The 19786-nt window shown below is 41.5% G+C and overlaps 1 protein-coding gene across 1 annotated transcript in view; it reads right to left on the bottom strand.

The window, feature by feature from the left end:
* Window positions 1–10418: 10418 nt before the first annotated feature.
* The window catches only part of LOC124286762 (tRNA (guanine-N(7)-)-methyltransferase non-catalytic subunit WDR4-like), a 151506-nt gene continuing 142138 nt past the window's right edge, over window positions 10419–19786 (bottom strand). Inside the window, exons 8-11 of the mRNA XM_046723191.1 lie at window positions 14053–14222; window positions 12468–12666; window positions 11366–11444; window positions 10419–10640 (exon numbers count right to left, since the gene is read on the bottom strand). Coding sequence (XP_046579147.1) covers window positions 10477–10640; window positions 11366–11444; window positions 12468–12666; window positions 14053–14222 — 612 coding nt within the window. The 3' untranslated portion in view covers window positions 10419–10476. The remainder of the gene's footprint in view (window positions 10641–11365; window positions 11445–12467; window positions 12667–14052; window positions 14223–19786) is intronic.

The following is a 19786-nucleotide window of genomic DNA, read 5'->3' as shown; positions in this document are numbered from 1 at the left end:
GTTTAGATTTATCTACTGGAACTATATTAGAGGGGAGACAAAGGACAGCAGTCGTATTAGACAGCAATGTTTAGATTTATCTACTGGAACTATATTAGAGGGGAGACAAAGGACAGCAGTCGTATTAGACAGCAATGTTTAGATTTATCTACTGGAACTATATTAGAGGGAGACAAAGGACAGCAGTCGTATTAGACAACAATGTTTAGATTTATCTACAGGAACTATATTAGAGGGAATCGCCTCGCGTAGAAAAAGTATTGAATATGTCAATACTTAAAAAGGAATGTAACATTTGTCCAAGCTTTGTCCGAGACTTTCTCTTCCATGTGCGCATGCGCAAAATCGAAGTTGCGGGCTCCTCGTTTTATGATGCAGTGTTAGCGATTTAAAGTTGCTGTTTCTACTGTTTCAGTAGCGAGGTAATGTGTTTATGTTGCTATTTCCACGTTTAATGTGGGCTTTTCTGCGTTTTTCTGCACAGTGGGAAAGTTTTCTTTGGTAGGCCTGCGTATTAGACAACAATGTTTAGATTTATCTACTGGAACTATATTAGAGGAGAGACAAAGGACAGCAGTCGTATTAGACAACAATGTTTAGATTTATCTACTGGAACTATATTAGAGGGGAGACAAAGGACAGCAGTCGTATTAGACAACAATGTTTAGATTTATCTACTGGAACTATATTAGAGGGGAGACAAAGGACAGCAGTCGTATTAGACAACACTGTTTAGATTTATCTACTGGAACTATATTAGAGGGGAGACAAAGGACAGCAGTCGTATTAGACAACAATGTTTAGATTTATCTACTGGAACTATATTAGAGGGGAGACAAAGGACAGCAGTCGTATTAGACAACAATGTTTAGATTTATCTACTGGAACTATATTAGAGGAGAGACAAAGGACAGCAGTCGTATTAGACAACACTGTTTAGATTTATCTACTGGAACTATATTAGAGGGGAGACAAAGGACAGCAGTCGTATTAGACAACAATGTTTAGATTTATCTACTGGAACTATATTAGAAGGGAGACAAAGGACAGCAATCGTATTAGACAACAATGTTTAGATTTATATACTGGGATCTTTATTAGAGGGGTAGAACTTTTTCGGTCAGTGCTTTTAAACCCACAAGTTTGTTTCCTCTGAAAGTAGGAAAAGATATTTTTGTTCTGGTAACTCAAGCCCTTCTCTTAATGGGCCAAAACGTATTTCTCATACATTTCAGAAAGGAAGGAATTATGTTTTTGGTTTAGTAACTAAAGTTCTTCACTTAATGAGGCAAGCGTATTTCTCATAAACTTCTCTGAAAGGAAGGAAGGATTTTTATGTTTTAGTAACTGAATGTCTTTTAATGAGGCAAAGGTATTTGTAATTAATTTCTCTGAAAGGAGATAAGAATTTTTTGTTTTAGTAATTAAAGTTCTTCTTTTAATGAGACAAAGGTATTTCTCACAAACTTCTCCTCTGAAAGGAGGAATGGTGTTTTTGTTACAGTAACTACAGTTCTTTTTCTAATGAGGCAAAGGTCTGTCTCATCAACTTCTTTGAAAGGAGGAAATGGAGATAAGATTTTTTTGTTTTAGTAATTAAAGTTCTTCTGTTAAAGAGACAAAGGTATTTTTCATAAACTTCTCCTCTGAAAGAAGGAATGGTGTTTTTGTTACAGTAACTAAAGTTCTTTTTCTAACGAGGCAAAGGTCTGTCTCATAAACTTCTTTGAAAGGAGGAAATGATGTTTTTGTTATAGTAACTAAAGTTCTTCTTTTAATGAGTCAAATCTGCTGCTCTGTTATATTTGTGGAACAAATGTATTTATTATCCATATCCTAGCCCCGAGTCCTCGACGGTGTTGCTCCAAGGGTTTGAGACGTCGCCGACCATCTTACCTATGTCACCTCACCTGTTCCTCTGTGATACCCATGGATTAGCTAAGTAGGGTACATATACCTACTGGGAGTTTTCGTATCGACCTGAGTATACCAAAAACGAATCCAGCTCAAGTATGGGATGATTTGCTTTGTCTAGATTTCTCTTAAATTAATCATACAAATTTGGATGCCATTTTTCATTTTGTAGATAAATATGTTTTGAAAGAAAACTTTATTTCTTTTACAAAATGTTAGTGTAGGGATATAACTGAATTCACAGAAACAACATGACTTTCTGTGGCGTTTGCTCTTGTACTATTTTTCAAAGAAGACCGACATACAAATACGTGTATTGGGGTTTCATGGACTTGCTTGAATTCCAATACGTACGTACATACACGTGTTGCAACATTTAAGATCGATGAGTGAGTGAGGTGGGTTTTATGCCGCTTTTAGCAATATTCCAGCCACAGACACCAGGAAGGGGCTTCACACACTGTATCCATGTAGGAAATCAAACATCAGACTTCGGCGTGACTAACGAACGCTTTCACAACGGGGTTAACCCGTCGGCCCTCATCATCACCATCATCATCATCATCATCATCAAAAGATTTATATAGCACCAGTTCCAGTGAAAAGCAGTGCTCCGAACAACCTGAGAATGAATGCATAGTGGCGGATCCAGGTGTGTGTGTGTGTGTGTGTGTGTGTGTGTGTGTGTGTGCGTGCGTGCGTGCGTGTGTGTGTGTGTGTGTGTGTGTGTGTGTGTGTGTGTGTGTGTGTGTGTGTGTGTGTGTGTGTGTGTGTGTGTCAGGGGTTCGAACCCCCTTTTGAAAATGACTTAAGACCATATTGAAATTGGGGGTGTTGGCGGAGCCAAGGGGGTTCAGGGGTTCCTGGATCCGCCCCTGCTTTGTTTTCTTAACAAGGTCTTCAGGTTAGATTTGAAAATCTTCAGGTAGCAACTGTCCTTAACTCCCTAACCCCTCTCGCATCATACATAACCCCCAATGACCTGCAGTAGATCGAGCTTTCCTCTCTCAAACTACTATAAATAAAATAATGTTCATTCCGGCGTTAAACTCACTGATATCTATGTATAACCGCCTTCAAATATTCAAATCTCCACCGAATGAACATTTCGGGATGAACTGGATTGAAAACGCTTACTTTACATACATACCCACGTGAAACAACATTTACAGAGACTCCGGGATATTTACTCATCATAAAAAGGAACTAACCGCTGGTTTCCTGATCTGCGTATATTTGCCAACATGGCACCAGGGCCATGTATAATTATGATTACCGCTGGTATAGATAATTACCGACTTGAGCCACATGGCGGCAATATGTGCAAACACAGGTCGCACGGTGACCACTGGCGTGGTGATGTAGAGTCCACGCTGGTCAGGGTGAGGGTGTTAAATCTGTGTGGCCGAGTGTCTGGCCGGCTGGGTTTCATTAATTAGTAGTGGCGAGTCTAACGCGTTTCGAGACCCAACCTGTCAGAAAACATCGGGACCCAGACGCATCAGGCTAACTCGCGCTGGCACCAGCAGGCTTCGGTGGAGCAGACCTGATCGCTCGCTACCCACATTATCAGGTCGATAATGACTATTGTCTTTCTTGACGGGCGGTCAGCAGTTTTCATTATGACTTGGGCCATGCACGGTGGCGATCTTACGTATTCTCACTTGCCCAAGGGAGTTAAAGAGGTGTTGATGGGGGGCTAGAGGCGACTGGCGTCGATCTACTTTGGTTTACTTACAGAACGTAAATCTAACTGAGCAAAAGTTTCCAAGTGGGTCATCTTGCCGCCCGCTGATCAATGCAATGTGAAAATACTCACACCAAGCATCACTGGCGGGGTTACCGTTTGACTCACAGTCATTATAAAATACTTGTATGCGTGCATTTTGTTCACAGATTCTTCAATAATATCAACACACATAACATCGACCTTTTCAAGTGTATAAACTTGAATATCCTTCTATCCTATGTATATAATCTCCTAGACTTGCACACGTCTCTAAGGTAATAATTAATAGTTTAAAATTTAATGATAATTTCTACAAACTTAATAAATAACAGATTTTGGTCTTAGAGACTTGTCTTTTTAAAGGATAGAATTACTATACATGCATGGGCTTAGCACTCAGTACAGTCTTGGAGCAAGGCTAGTGTTCTTGTGCATAAGGGCGGTGGGGTAGCCTAGTGGTTAAAGCGTTGGCTCGTCACGCCGAAGACCCGGGTTCGAATCCCCACATGGGTACAATGTGTGAAGCCCATTTCTGGTGTTCCCCGCCGCGATGTTGCTGGAATATTGCTAAAAGCGGCGTAAAACCAAACTCAGTCAGTCAGTCAGTCTTGTGCATAATGTTGCGCATCACTTGCTTGATAACGGCGTTAGGCTCGCTGACTTGGTTGACAAATGTCATCGTATCCCAGTTGCGTAGCGCGATTACTCATGCTGTTGATCACTGGATTGTCTGGTCCAGACTTGATTATCTACAGACCGCCGCCATATAGCTGGAATATTGCTGAGTGCGGCGTAAATCTAAACTCACTCACTCACTCTTGTGTGTTAATGTTAGGAAGTCATTGGCTCCTAGACTCATGCTATGTGGTTTGTCAACACTATGCTGGTTTTCGTTGGTTTTTCAAAATATATGATTAGCGATGTTTTTTTTATCCCACTTTGGACTGACAGCCGTTGTATTATACTGAAATAATGTTCAAACCACCCTTTGACTCAAATATGGGGTTCGTTCCACGAACCTAAGGTGACCGTTATTCCCATACTTTAACGGAGACTTTTGACAGTCGTAGCGCTAAGATGGCTGTAACTCTCATACTTTAACATAGACTTACGACTGTTTTTGCGGCAAAGGTTGCTTTGGAGAACATAGTTATGGCTTGTTAGCAGGGACAGATTCTGGGTACCCTGCAACCTCCACTGGTCCTGAGGAGGCCTGTGTTTTATTTTTGTTTGTTTGTTGTGTAACGCCGCACTCAGCAATATTCCAGCTATATGACGGCGGTCTGTAAATAGTCTGGACCAGACAATCCAGTGATTAAAAGTATGATCATCGATCTACTAAGTTGGGATACGATGACATGTGCCAACAATGTCGGCGAGTCTTACCACCCGATCCCGTTAGTCGCCTCTTAGGACAAATATGGGTTGCTGAAGACCAGTTCTTACTCGGATCTTCACGGGTAGGTTGGCCTGTGGTTGGCCTGTGACTTGATTGAGTGTTAAAGTTTAATCCGACAGTGGGAATCACAATATCAACCACTAGACTGTGTGGTCTAATTATTTGCATGCCTTTCATATAGCTGGGACCCTGCTGAAACAACAAGCACAAAACATACGGACCTCTATTACCTCAGACATATTGCGTATGTGTGCGTTATTCATTGGGTAACAATGTTCTAAGTGTAATAAATCGTACCTGTTGACATTTAGTTGGGGCAGTGGTGTGGAATATTTAGTGAGTGAGTGAGTTTAGTTTTACGCCGCACTCAGAAATATTCCAGCTATATGGCAGCGGTCTGTAAATAATCGAGTCTGGACCAGACAATCCAGTGATCAACAGCATGAGCATCGATCTGCGCAATTGGGAACCAATGACCTGTGTCAACCAAGTCAGCGAGGCTGACCACCCGATCCCGTTAGTCGCCTCTTACGACAAGCATGGGTTACTGAAAATTCATTCTAACCCGGACCTTCTCGGGTCTGTGGAATATTTAGACGAGTTCTGGAAGCTACTACATTGTACTATAAGCCTATGGGTCTTTCCATTCTATACTGACTCAGAGAGTTGGACAGTCTTCTGAAGTCATTTTGTTCGGAACTTAACGCTTGCCTCTCACATAATATCACAGGTTACAAAAGGACCAACATTGTGTGGGATGATTCCTACTCAGCCTAATTATCAAACTCTGTCTTTGTTGCTTTAATCACTGCATTTGCTTTATACTGCCATTGAATTTGTAGGGGCGGTGGGGTAGCCTAGTGGTTAAAGCGTTCGCTTATCACACAGAAGATCCAGGTTCGATTCCCTGCATGGACACATTGTGTGAAGCCCATTTCTGGCGTCCCCGCCATGATATTGCTGGAATAGGGGCGTAAAACCATACTCACTACTCACTCATTGGATTTGTACTGCTACTCTAGTTTGTACTGCCACTCTAGTTTGTACTGCCACTCTAGTTTGTACTGCCGCTCTAGTTTGTACTGCCACTCTAGTTTGTACTGCCGCTCTAGTTTGTACTGCCGCTCTAGTTTGTACTGCCGCTCTAGTTTGTACTGCCGCTCTAGTTTGTACTGCCGCTCTAGTTTGTACTGCCGCTCTAGTTTGTACTGCCGCTCTAGTTTGTACTGCCGCTCTAGTTTGTACTACCGCTCTAGTTTGTACTACCACTCTAGTTTGTACTGCCGCTCTAGTTTGTACTGCCCCTCTAGTTTGTACTGCCGCTCTAGTTTGTACTGCCGCTCTAGTTTGTACTGCCGCTCTAGTTTGTACTGCCGCTCTAGTTTGTACTGCCGCTCTAGTTTGTACTGCCACTCTAGTTTGTACTGCCGCTCTAGTTTGTACTGCCACTCTAGTTTGTACTGCCGCTCTAGTTTGTACTGCCGCTCTAGTTTGTACTGCCACTCTAGCTCTAGTTTGTACTGCCCCTCTAGTTTGTACTGCCGCTCTAGTTTGTACTGCCGCTCTAGTTTGTACTGCCGCTCTAGTTTGTACTGCCGCTCTAGTTTGTACTGCCGCTCTAGTTTGTACTGCCACTCTAGTTTGTACTGCCGCTCTAGTTTGTACTGCCACTCTAGTTTGTACTGTCGCTCTAGTTTGTACTGCCGCTCTAGTTTGTACTGCCGCTCTAGTTTGTACTGCCGCTCTAGTTTGTACTGCCACTCTAGTTTGTACTGTCTCTAGTTTGTACTGCCACTCTAGTTTGTACTGCCACTCTAGTTTGTACTGCCGCTCTAGTTTGTACTGCCGCTCTAGTTTGTACTGCCACTCTAGTTTGTACTGCCACTGTCTCTCTAGTTTGTACTGCCGCTCTAGTTTGTACTGCCACTCTAGTTTGTACTGCCACTCTAGTTTGTACTGTCACTCTAGTTTGTACTGCCGCTCTAGTTTGTACTGCCTCTCTAGTTTGTACTGCCGCTCTAGTTTGTACTGCCACTCTAGTTTGTACTGCCGCTCTAGTTTGTACTGCCAGCTCTAGTTTGTACTGCCACTCTAGTTTGTACTGCCGCTCTAGTTTGTACTGCTAGTTTGTACTGCCGCTCTAGTTTGTACTGCCTACTCTAGTTTGTACCTGTCACTCTAGTTTGTACTGCCGCTCTAGTTTTGTACTGCCACCTAGTTTTTGTACTGCCACTCTAGTTTGTACTGTCGCTCTAGTTTGTACTGTTCTAGTTTGTACTGCCGCTCTAGTTTGTACTGCCACTCTAGTTTGTACTGCCGCCTCTAGTTTGTACTGCCACTCCTAGTTTGTACTGCCGCTCTAGTTTGTACTGCCGCTCTAGTTTGTACTGCCTCTAGTTTTGTACTGCCGCCTAGTTTGTACTGCCAGCTCTGGTTTGTACTGTCTAGTTTGTACTGCCACTCTAGTTTGTACTGCCAGTTTGTACTCTAGTTTGTACTTGTACTGCCTCTCTAGTTTGTACTGCCACTCTAGTTTGTACTGCCACTCTAGTTTGTACTGCCTGTCTAGTTTGTACTGCCAGTTTGTACTGCTAGTTTGTACTGCCACTCTAGTTTGTACTGTCAGCTCTAGTTTGTACTGCCACTCTAGTTTGTACTGCCACTCTAGTTTGTACTGTCACTCTAGTTTGTACTGCCGCTCTAGTTTGTACTGCCACTCTAGTTTGTACTGCCGCTCTAGTTTGTACTGCCCACTCTAGTTTGTACTGCTGCTCTAGTTTGTACTGCCGGCTCTAGTTTGTACTACTTTGTACTGCCACTCTCTAGTTTGTACTGCCACTCTAGTTTGTACTGCCGCTCTAGTTTGTACTGCTCTAGTTTGTACTGCCGCTCTAGTTTGTACTGCCGCTCTAGTTTGTACTGCCACTCTAGTTTGTACTGCCACTCTAGTTTGTACTGCCACTCTAGTTTGTACTGCCACTCTAGTTTGTACTGCCACTCTAGTTTGTACTGCCACTCTAGTTTGTACTGCCACTCTAGTTTGTACTGTCAGCTCTAGTTTGTACTGCCGCTCTAGTTTGTACTGCCCACTCTAGTTTGTACTGCCACTCTAGTTTGTACTGCCTCTCTAGTTTGTACTGCCACTCTAGTTTGTACTGCTGCTATAGTTTGTATTGCCACTATAGTTTGTACTGCCGCTCTAGTTTGTACTGCCACTCTAGTTTGTACTGCCGCTCTAGTTTGTACTGCCACTGCTGTACTGCTGTTTGTACCTTCATAGTGATTTGTAAGCTTAGTTAATGTTAGAACTCTATTGTTAATATATCACATACAGTTGTTGTCTGTTAGTTTCACATCAGGTTCTTTTATAATATGGGGCAGTGGGGTAGCCTTGTGGTTAAAGTGTTCGCTTGTCACGCTGAAGGCAAGGGTTTGATTCCCCACATGGGTACATGTGAAGCCCATTTCTGGTGTCCCCACTGTGATGTTGCTGGAATATTGATAAAAGCAGTGTAAAACCATACTCACTCACTCACCCTTTCATAATAATAATTTTTACCTGGTTAACTTGAAGTTTCAACTTGGGAATCAACAGGTAACAAAGTATTCATGTTGAACTTGCTAACTACTGGTTACGTGGATAGGGCGTGGAAAGTTCATGGTTCAATCCCAGATGTCTCAAACCGAAAATTGTTCAAAGAAGGTACTTGCTGTAACCCTGCCTGATGCTGAGCATTTAAAGGGAGAGGAGAAATAGAAAAAGGATTGGTCAGGTCCAAATCCATATGTTGAGTATTAATGGCCAACAATGTTTAACTGCACCAGTGTCTCAGGGGTCTAGCATTAAAAAACTGCCATAAAGGAGATACATAACTCTCTCTCTCTCTCTCTCACACACACACACATACAAAACACAACAAAACCCCAAACACATGCTATAGTGCATAAACCTCCCAATAATCTTAAGTTCTGTGTTAAACCACATTACACCTCAGATACAATATGTTCATTTGGTACCTGATGCAGCAGAACATCCAGTAGTGCCTGGAGAACAGATGAACTAGTGGTTGATAGTATGAACACCAGTCTACAGAACTAAGCCTGAAGACATGCCTACTGTCACGTTGGTGCCACTTTCTGCACGTTTTCTTATTGCATAAACAACATACCTCCAATTATGACCCTCCTATACCCTTAGCCAATTCCAACTATTCCTGATATTCTGCTGTAGATCTTTATACAACTGTCAAGGAAGGCTATATCACCCGAGTTCTTTGTCCAATATAATGCTACATTATTGCTTACTAGTATTATTGTTAACCCACATGTTATTCACTTGTAATATAATAATAATAATATAATAAATGTGAACTTATAATGCGCCTTTTCCATGCACAAGGCCCATGCTCAAAGCGCTAACAAAGTGGGTGGATAATATACATATATACAATGAGGGACTAGTAGATTGTATACATATATACAATGAGGGACTAGTAGCTAGTCATAATGCAGTGAAAACAGATGAGTCTTGAGAAGTCGTTTGAAGGAATTAAAGTCAACTGCTGATTTAATGGTGATAGGGAGAGAGTTCCAGAGTAGAGGGGCAGAGCAGGCAAAGGATTTCCTTCAAAAGTTTGCAGTTTGAACCGAGGCACAGAGAGTAGGTTCAGATTCTGAGAACGGAGCTGTCTTTCTGGAGTGGACTTGTATGGGCATGTCAGCCTCAGTTACTGTTGACCCTTCAACTGTCACATATAACTCTGGACAAGGATCACAATACTTGAATTTGCTTGACCATGGGTTAGAATCTAAGCCAATATTGCTATGACTACAAATTGCTTGTTATATGTAACATGTATCTCTTGGAAATCAAAACTTTAATACAAAAATTTAATTATTTTTTTTATTGCTATGACAGTTTACTATAGACAGCTATTGTGTCTACTTTCACAAAGTAATGATGATTGAAATGATTATATACTGACATTGTTCTGTGTATCAAGCAAATATGACAATTATAATTACATCCCTCTGGGTACCCACTAACTGCTGGCTGAATAGAAACCCAATTAGTGCCATGTTTGGTTTGTGAAGTAAAACTGGTGTTTGCAAAATATTAACAGGACCAGAGACATTAATTTTGTTGTAATGTTTCAAACTTCAGATGTGTCTCAATGTTATTTACAATGTAATTATGGATGCTACTGATACTGGTCACTTGATTCGGTAAAAACTGTAAAACATGTTTCCAGACCAGTGCTAAGCAAGCTGCATGAAATAGCAGTGTTACAAATCTACACGAACATTTAATGATATTTTTCATTGTACCAGTTCCACCTTAAAACTGGCAGAAAATAAAGAAAATAAGACAGTACATTGTTACAATTATTTATTAAATGAATATGTCTGCTTATTATACACACGGTAGTCAATATCATGAGTTTTTTGTAACTTTTTCTGGAGGAGAGTCTTTGTTGGAGTTATCTCCCCCTTCTTTGTCCCCTGTCATCCGTTGCTCTTTACGCTTCAAGTAGTCAGTCATATTGTCTATACGTTGTTTCCAGAGGGTGGGAATAATGCTTGGGGTTGTCAGGCAACCTAAAAATAGACATAAAATAATTCAAAACAAATTTACATGGGTCAGGAAGCAATTCATGCAGAGTTCCCTCCCCTTGCTGGTTTTACTTAGAATGACTGATTGAGTTCAGTTTTATGCCTCAAATCTATGGATCAACAGCATGAACATCGATCTACGCAATTGGGATACGATGACATGTGTGAACCCAGTCAGTGAGCCTGACCACCTGATCCCGTTAGTCGCCTCTTACGACAAGCATGGGTTACTGAAGATCAATTCTAAACCGGATCTGCATGGGTGGCTTTACTTGGACAAACTGAAGCAGGCAATATAGTAGCAGGTCACTGAGACACTGGGCCACAGATTGACATGGACAACCTCCACAGAACAAGCATTACAGACTCTGAGTCGATCATTCAATGTTTTATTCCCTTTACAAGGCAGGGCCACTACAAGTACCATATTTTAATACAAAACAGCGATTGGATTGAACCATCGTCCTGGAAGATACTCTGCCAACACCATGTAGGCGATTTCATCCACATCAGATCAATGTGATATATAGTTACTTCCAAAGATACATCAACATTCAGAATACTAGTTCATGTATTTGGAAATAAAGACGGGCTAACGCCCAGCATTTAGATTGTTCTTTAGATTTTTCCTAAATTCGTTTAGCAGCAAAATAATATTTATTTATTTATTGTGTGGAAAAGCATGTGACAGAGACTGTCTGAACACATACCCTGGAACATGTCCCACTTTGAGTTGAGGTCCGTCTGTATCTGATAAAGTGTCTTCTCACCCTCACCCACTTCACTCAGCTGGAACAGACACAAAAGGAAGAATTCAGAGGACTCTTTGCTCCACATAAAATGAGAGTGAGTGAGTATAGTTTTTACGCCGCTTTTAGCAATATCCTAGCAATATCCCAGCGGGGAACACCAGAAACGGGTTTCACACACTGTACCTTTGTGGGGGATTCGAACCTGGGTCTTCAGCGTGACGAGCGAATGTATTAAGCACTAGGCTACCTTACTGCCCTCATAAAGTGAGAACAAGAAGACAAAGTTTTCTTTATAAATCAATATGGGCCTAACATCATTAAGCAAGTGCCTTATACTTCTTACAACCCAATAGGTTCATTGTAAAGGTTTAGAGTGAGAGAGTGATCTTTGTTGATATTTAGTAGATTAAAGCCTAAAACTATCTAAAAATAAGGCATTCCATAAACCTGGCGACGGAAAACACCTTAAACTATAAACATTCAAACAGAATACACATTTAGATATTCTGATAAAACAACAAACATATTTAGGCTAGACCAATTATATTTCTTGTTTTATGGATTTTTGTCCTCAGAGGAGGGAGGGAAAACAAAAATAAAAAAATTCACCAGTCAAAGTAATATTCCTTCTAAATACTAAAAGTATTTTACTATTGGCAATTTATGAAGTGCAATGGGGCAAGAAACAATCTGAAATTTTTTTTCTTGTAACTTTTTAGCCAATAAAACCATTAGGATTTTATTTTTTGAGCGGGGCACAGATTTGTTTCATGGTTTATTTGAACCTGTCCATCTAAATCTTTATCTGAAATAACACAGAAGAGTTTATTTGAATCTGTCCATCTAAATCTTTATCTGAAATAACACAGAAGAGGCTCAAGACTCCCCTCCAAGGAAGTAAAAAAAACACACACACAAAAAATGCCAAAAACCTCCCCAAAATAATTCTTGAAATGATGTGACAGACTGCACAGAACGGCAGCGACAACAACAGCACCATGGGATCAGCCATTTCTCACAAATCAAAACAACTTGAAAAGAAATGGATATTAGTGTTTACCTTGACTGACTGGCCACCATCTGGAAGGGGGCGATACACCTGTAGGGTGCTGCCCTCTACTGGCTGGACCAGCCACAGGTTGCCATCAGCATCGAAACTAATGTCCCAGGGGTCAACAGTTAATGAGATGCTCTGCTGCAGGGTCAAGGAACAGCCCTTGCCTCGGGCTGCCAATCTGTACACTTCCACATTGGGGTACCTGGAGTGAAACAGCAGTCTGAATACCGTATTTGCAGTAATAACACCCTGGGTATTTACTAGAGTAACAAGTGGAACAGGAGGAGAAGCATATTCAATCCATACATGAGGAAGACCGACATTGAACAGAGATGCCAACCCTATTTTGGGCCTAAGTGTAATACTGGAGGTCAAAAAGTGTAATTTGGACCTAAAAAGTGAAATAATTAAAAAAAAATACTTAGTGAAAGGTCATAACTTTATAAAAATTACTTGTAAGAAGGTTTATTCACATAAATAGGAAATATTCTAGTCAGAAATACACGTGACCAATCATTATGAAGCTCCATACATCGAAAATTGTTGGTCATGAGACACAAAATACTTTCATTCCTTACAAGTTAACTGGAATGAGCGCGATGCTAAGAGTAAGACCATTTCTGAACCCCTGTACCGGTGCGTTACGAAACACTTCCCTGTGACATTTTTTCCACTTTATTGATTTTCTTAAAACGAATAGAAAAGCGTAATTTTCGCAGATTAAGTGTAATGGGGTAATTTAATGGTCAAAATCGTAATAATTATGCCCACAGCGTAAGGGTTGGCATCTCCGCATTGAACAAGACAGTAAATGTTCAAACAATGAAACACAATTTTTTACAAGAACTTATGAGAATGTTTTGACAATTGAAATTTATTTTCCATTATGGTAAGAAATCTAGTATTGTTAAGTGTTATTTACTATTGAAATTCCAATAACAATAACAAATCTTCCACCTTTGATCCAATGTAATTCAGGTTGTTTAATAAGTAATGCTCTATAACATGATCTTTAAAAAAATCAATTTGAAATTATTATTGTACTATGATCAATACCCTCTGACATGTTGTTACTCTAGCTTCTTCTAGTTCTGGGTGTTTATAAAGGTCACTACTAAACTGGAAATTGGTCTGACCATGAAAATACAAAGGGTTTAGATTATCATTAGTTACAAAAAAACACAGAGCTGTAAGCTATCATGAACTTTGGAGAAAAATGGGTGGCCATGCTAATCGGACAGAATTTGGTCATCTCCATAGAGCTTAAAATTTTAGAGATTTCAAAATGGACAAATTTACAGGGGTACCTAAAAGGTAAAGGGTCACAGCATAATAAAAAATCAACATATAACCAAAAACACCCATGATATTCTAAAAAACACTGAATTGCTGAATACCAAATGTCAGAATAATACATGCAGTACATTTTCAAAATGGCCACCATGGAAGCCATATTTCAAAGTAGTTTCAAGGGCAATGTCTGCTGACAGTGAACTGACAGAAGGACAGATGATGAGCCACGACCAGGATACTAGTCCGGTGAGCTGAACATGAAGCAAACAAAGAATTTCAAATCAATTTCACATACCCATAGAAAGCCACAGCTAGCAGTCTGTGTTTAGGGCAGTAGGACATGTTCTGGACCGATGGTCGAGTGTTTGCGTCCGGCACCTGGTCAGTGCTGGAAGACTGGACTGCACCTGTCTTTGTACAACTCAGCTGTTTACCCTCAAGAGTCCATGCACGGATCGTTGTGTCCTGGAACCGACAGTGAGTGAGTGAGTGGGTGGGTGAGTGAGTGAATGAGTGAGTGAGTGAGTGAGTGAGTGAGTGAGTGAGTGAGTGAGTGAGTGAGTGAGTGAGTGAGTGAGTGAGTGAGTGAGTGAGTGAGTGAGTGAGTGAGTGAGTGAGTGAGAGTGAATGAGTGTGTGAGTTTAGTTTTATGCCACTTTTAGCAATATTCCAGCAATATCTCGGTGGGGGTGGGTGACTGAGTGAGACATAATCAGGGTGCATTTTGTCAACTCCATAGGACAGGTAAAATAATACGAAGAGAACACAACTTAAGTAACGACAAGACACTACTTCCATAACAGGTCTTATCAATTCCATATCAGTCACATAGGTCAGTGGCAGGTCACACTGGTCAATCAGTACAATGAGTCAACATTAAAAATTCCGATGAATTCCAGGGGCTCCATTCATGAAGCAACCTTTACTAAGGTTAACCTTAACTCCCATTCTTTAACGCTGCACTAAGGTTACCTTAGTGACTTACAATCACCTTAGTGCTTTGTGAAAGAAGGCCCAGGTTCACAGCCCAGTTAGTCAGTCTGATTTAACCGTTGCCAGTCCAGATATGCTTATACACTAACATGCTGATGAGAATACCTTCTATTTACTTTATAAGTTCAAGTCTTTAATACTGGTGTCTCTAAAGCTAGGCCAGTGAAACAGCATGTGCATGGTTTAGAAGTTGACACTTAGTGAGAAAAAAATGGAAGGTTGGGTAGGAAGGATTACTTACTCCTCCAAATGAATTCAGTGACTGACCAGAACACTTAAGGGGACTCTTGAATTCAGTAACAGAACAGAACACTTAAGCGTGCTCTTGAATTCAGTAACAGAACAGAACACTTAAGGGGACTCTTGAATTTAGTAACAGAACAGAACACTTAAGTATAGGGACACATGAATTCAGTAACAGAACAGAACACTTAAGTCTAGGGACACATGAATTCAGTAACAGAACAGAACACTTAAATCAAGGGACACATGAATTCAGTAACAGAACAGAACACTTAAGTAACAGGACACATGAATTCAGTAACAGAACAGAACACTTAAGTAACAGGGACACATGAATTCAGTAACAGAACAGAACACTTAAGTAACAGTACACATGAATTCAGTAACAGAACAGAACACTTAAGTAACAGGACACATGAATTCAGTAACAGAACAGAACACTTAAGTAACAGGACACATGAATTCAGTAACAGAACAGAACACTTAAGTATAGGGACACATGAATTCAGTAACAGAACAGAACACTTAAGTAAGGGACACATGAATTCAGTAACAGAACAGAACACTTAAGTAAGGGGACAACAGTACACATGAATTCAGTAACAGAACAGAACACTTAAGTTAACAGAATTCAGTAACAGACACATGAATTCAGTAACAGAACAGAACACTTAAGTAACAGTACACATGAATTCAGTAACAAAACAGAACACTTAAGTAACAGGACACATGAATTCAGTAACAGAACAGAACACTTAAGTAACAGGACACATGATGAATTCACATGTAACAGAACAGAACACTTAAGTAACAGGACAGATGAATTCAGTAACAGAACAGAACACTTAAGTAACAGGACAGATGAATTCAGTAACAGAACAGAACACTTAAGTAACAGGACAGATGAATTCAGTAACAGAACAGAACACTTAAGTAACAGGACAGATGAATTCAGTAACAGAACAGAACACTTAAGTAACAGAACAGAACATAACAGGACAGATGAATTCAGTACACATGAATTCAGTAACAGAACAGAACAGGACACATGACTTCAGTAACAGAACAGAACACTTAAGTAACAGGACACATGAATTCAGTAACAGAACAGAACACTTAAGTAACAGGACAGATGAATTCAGTAACAGAACAGAACACTTAAGTAACAGGACAGATGAATTCAGTAACAGAACAGAACACTTAAGTAACAGGACACATGAATTCAGTAACAGAACAGAACACATAAGTAACAGGACACATGAATTCAGTAACAGAACAGAACACTTAAGTCTAGGGACACATGAATTCAGTAACAGAACAGAACACTTAAGTAACAGGACAGATGAATTCAGTAACAAAACAGAACACTTAAGTAACAGGACAGATGAATTCAGTAACAGAACAGAACACTTAAGTAACAGGACAGATGAATTCAGTAACAGAACAGTACACGTAAGTAACAGGACACATGAATTCAGTAACAGAACAGAACACAGAATTCATCCATTAACTAAAAACTTAGGAGCATAATATTTCACACAAGCAGATATCCACTGTGGCCTTTAAAGATTCTAGTCTTCCTAGACTAGTGAAGAACAGATGAAATGACAATGTAATCCAACATAAAGTTATGACAATGGACTACTGTCTGGCAACTTCCTGAATTGCGTGTCACTCGGGAAGGCAACACATTTTCAGTATTCAATTAAAGTGCTTATTATGTGTCAATAAAAAAACATAAAAATGTGTATCCTTGTAACATGGTGGCTACCTGGTGGCTAAGTCACTATTATTACATTACAAATGTTACCACATGGCTATGTCCCCTTATCACTCATGCCTCTCATCAAATATTGCCTGTTCATTAGAACAAAGATACATGAAAACTATGAATGTTTTGTTGAAGGTTTTACCCGATGTGCATTGCATGTGCATGGACGCTGTAAAAACCCTTGCCAACATATTTCACAAGTTAATGTTCCACAGCAATATCAACAGAGAATGATTTGACAATTATTACATTACAGAAGTAGTTGAACTGCTGTCATCAAAAGAGCCTTGAAGTACAACTTTCTATTTTTGCAATTAAACAACATGGAACTAATACCATACACATGCCTACAGAGATTTCCTCTGACACGTCACTTTAAAATATTCAAAGGTTCACAGATGGAATAAACATATTATTTCCAATAAATAACCTGATAGATATGTTTTACATTACTAAGTATTTATCAAATTCTGAATTTCCAGCAGACAGCTGTTATTCAACAAAACCCCAAATGTTTCATATTATGAAATACTACATGTACACATTTAAGATACATAATTGTGTTCATGAATGCATAAAAAAATGACACGGTGTTCCTGTGTCCATGAACTGGGACACAAGAAGCATTCAACCCCTCCGTGCTTCACAGGTAGTCACACCGATCATAGGCAGCTGTGACACAGGACAATACGTCACTATTTTTCATCAAAGATGATAAACTTTGTTCCAATGATGCAAGGAAGCTATGAGCGTATGGTCACCCATGGATTTCCTGTATGTCCAGTCACGTGTTACCAACCATTCCAGCGGCTACGTATACATGAACCACTTGTTACATCCTCAGTCACGTGTTCTGCACCATTAATTGATAACTTCAAATGTGTAACATGTTTGGTTTAAATGGGATATATGTTAGTGGCAATAATGGGAAAATCACACATTGGAATAAGGGGTCATTGGATATGGTGTGGAGTTTTTGAGCCTGGCTGGAGAGTTACGAGTCACAGGATTTTGGGTTGGAATTTGGAGTCTGCTTTATTGTCTATCCACAAAGCAATGCTCTAGTACAGGACAGTAGGCACATAACAGGGTGGCTGGAGTAGTGGGGTGAGGTGAGGTGAGGAGCGGTGAGATGGAGTGAGATGAGGTCAGGTGGGGTGAGGTGGAGTGAGATGAGGTGACGTGGGGTGAGATGGAGTGAGATGAGGTCAGGTGGGGTGAGGTGGAGTGGGGTGAGGTGTGGTTAGGTGAGGTTGGGTGAGGTGGAGTGAGGTGGGTGAGGTGAGGTGAGGTGGTGAGTGAGTGAGGTGAGATGAGATGGGGGGGTGAGGTGGAGTGAGATGAGATAAGGTGGGGGTGAGGTGGAGTGAGAGATGAGGTGAGGTGGGTGAGGTGAGTGGGGTGAGGTGTGGGTTAGGTGAGGTTGGGTGGGGTGAGGTGGAGTGAGATGAGGTGAGTTGGGGTGGGGTGGAGTAGAGTGGGGTGAGGTGGAGTGAGATGAGGTGAGTTGGGGGGGGGGGGTGAGGTGGAGTGAGATGAGGTGGGTGGGGTGGGGTGAGGTGAGTGGGGTGAGGTGTGGTTAGGTGAGGTGGGGTGAGGTGAGGTGGGGTGAGGTGTGAGGTGAGATGAGGAGTGAGGTGAGTGAGGAGTAGTGGGGTGAGGTGGAGTGAGGTGAGGTGAGGTGGGGGTGAGAGTGAGAGAGGTGAGGGGGTGAGGTGGAGTGAGATGAGAGGTGAGAGTGAGGTGAGGTGTGGAGAGTGGAGAGTTGGTGAGGTGAGGTGGTGAGGGTGAGGGTTAGGTGAGGTTGGTGATTCCAGGGCTTTTAGTGGGTGAGTTGGTGAGAGATGGGAGTGAGGTTAAAGTGAGTCAGTCAAGTTGATTGATTCCATGAATCTACTTTGGCAGTGTAAGTGGGAGGGTGACATTGGATATTCATGGTGGTTAAGTGAATCAGTTTGTGAGGCATTAGGTGGAGGGTGAGAGAATCTGTGAGTCATTAGGTGGAGGGTGAGAGAATCTGTGAGTCATTAGGTGGAGGGTGAGAAAATCTGTGAGTCATTAGGAGGAGGGTGAGAGAATCTGTGAGTCATTTGGTGGAGGGTGAGAGAATCTGTGAGTCATTAGGTGGAGGGTGAGAGTCTGGAGGGGTGGGAGAGAGAATCTGTGAGGCATTAGGTGGAGGGTGAGAGAATCTGTGAGGCATTCAGTGGGAGGTGTGAGAGAAATCTGTGAGGCATTAGGTGGAGGGTGTGAGAATCTGTGGAGGCAGGAAGTGGAGGGTGAGAGGTGGAGGGTGAGAGAAATCTGTGAGGCATTAGGGTGGAGGGTGAGAGAATCTGTGAGGTGGAGGGAGAATCTGTCATTTGTGAGTGGGTGGAGGGTGAGAGAATCTGTGAGGCATTAGGTGGAGGGTGAGAGAATCTGTGAGTCATTAGGTGGAGGGTGAGAGAATCTGTGAGGCATTAGGTGGAGGGTGAGAGAATCTGTGAGGCATTAGGTGGAGGGTGAGAGAATCTGTGAGTCATTAGGTGGAGGGTGAGAGAATCTGTGAGGCATTAGGTGGAGGGTGAGAGAATCTGTGAGGCATTAGGTGGAGGGTGAGAGAATCTGTGAGTCATCATTGGAGGTGGAGGGTGAGGGTGAGAATCTGTGAGGTGGATTGAGAGAATCTGGTGGTGGAGGGTGAGAGAATCTGTGAGGCATTAGGTGGAGGGTGAGAGAATCTGTGAGGCATTAGGTGGAGGTGAGAGAATCTGTGAGGCATTAGGTGGAGAGGTGAGGCAGAAGAAAATCTGTGAGGCATTACGGTGGAACGTGAGAGAGAAGTGAGGCGTTTGGTGGTAGGTTCTGTGAGTCATTTGGTGGAGGGTGAGAGAATCAGTTTGTGAGTCATTTGGTGAGAGAACTCAGTTTGTGAGTCATTTGGTGGAGTTCAGCTTGTGAGTCATTTGGTGGAGGTGAGAGAATCAGTTTGTGAGTCATTTGGTGGAGGGTGAGAAAATCAGGAGTCATTTGGTGGAGG

This window comes from Haliotis rubra, unplaced genomic scaffold (assembly GCF_003918875.1).
Source record: "Haliotis rubra isolate DU_JTF1 unplaced genomic scaffold, ASM391887v1 Scf390, whole genome shotgun sequence".
Classification (NCBI taxonomy): domain Eukaryota; kingdom Metazoa; phylum Mollusca; class Gastropoda; order Lepetellida; family Haliotidae; genus Haliotis; species Haliotis rubra.
This window is presented reverse-complemented; position numbering and strand designations above follow the sequence as displayed.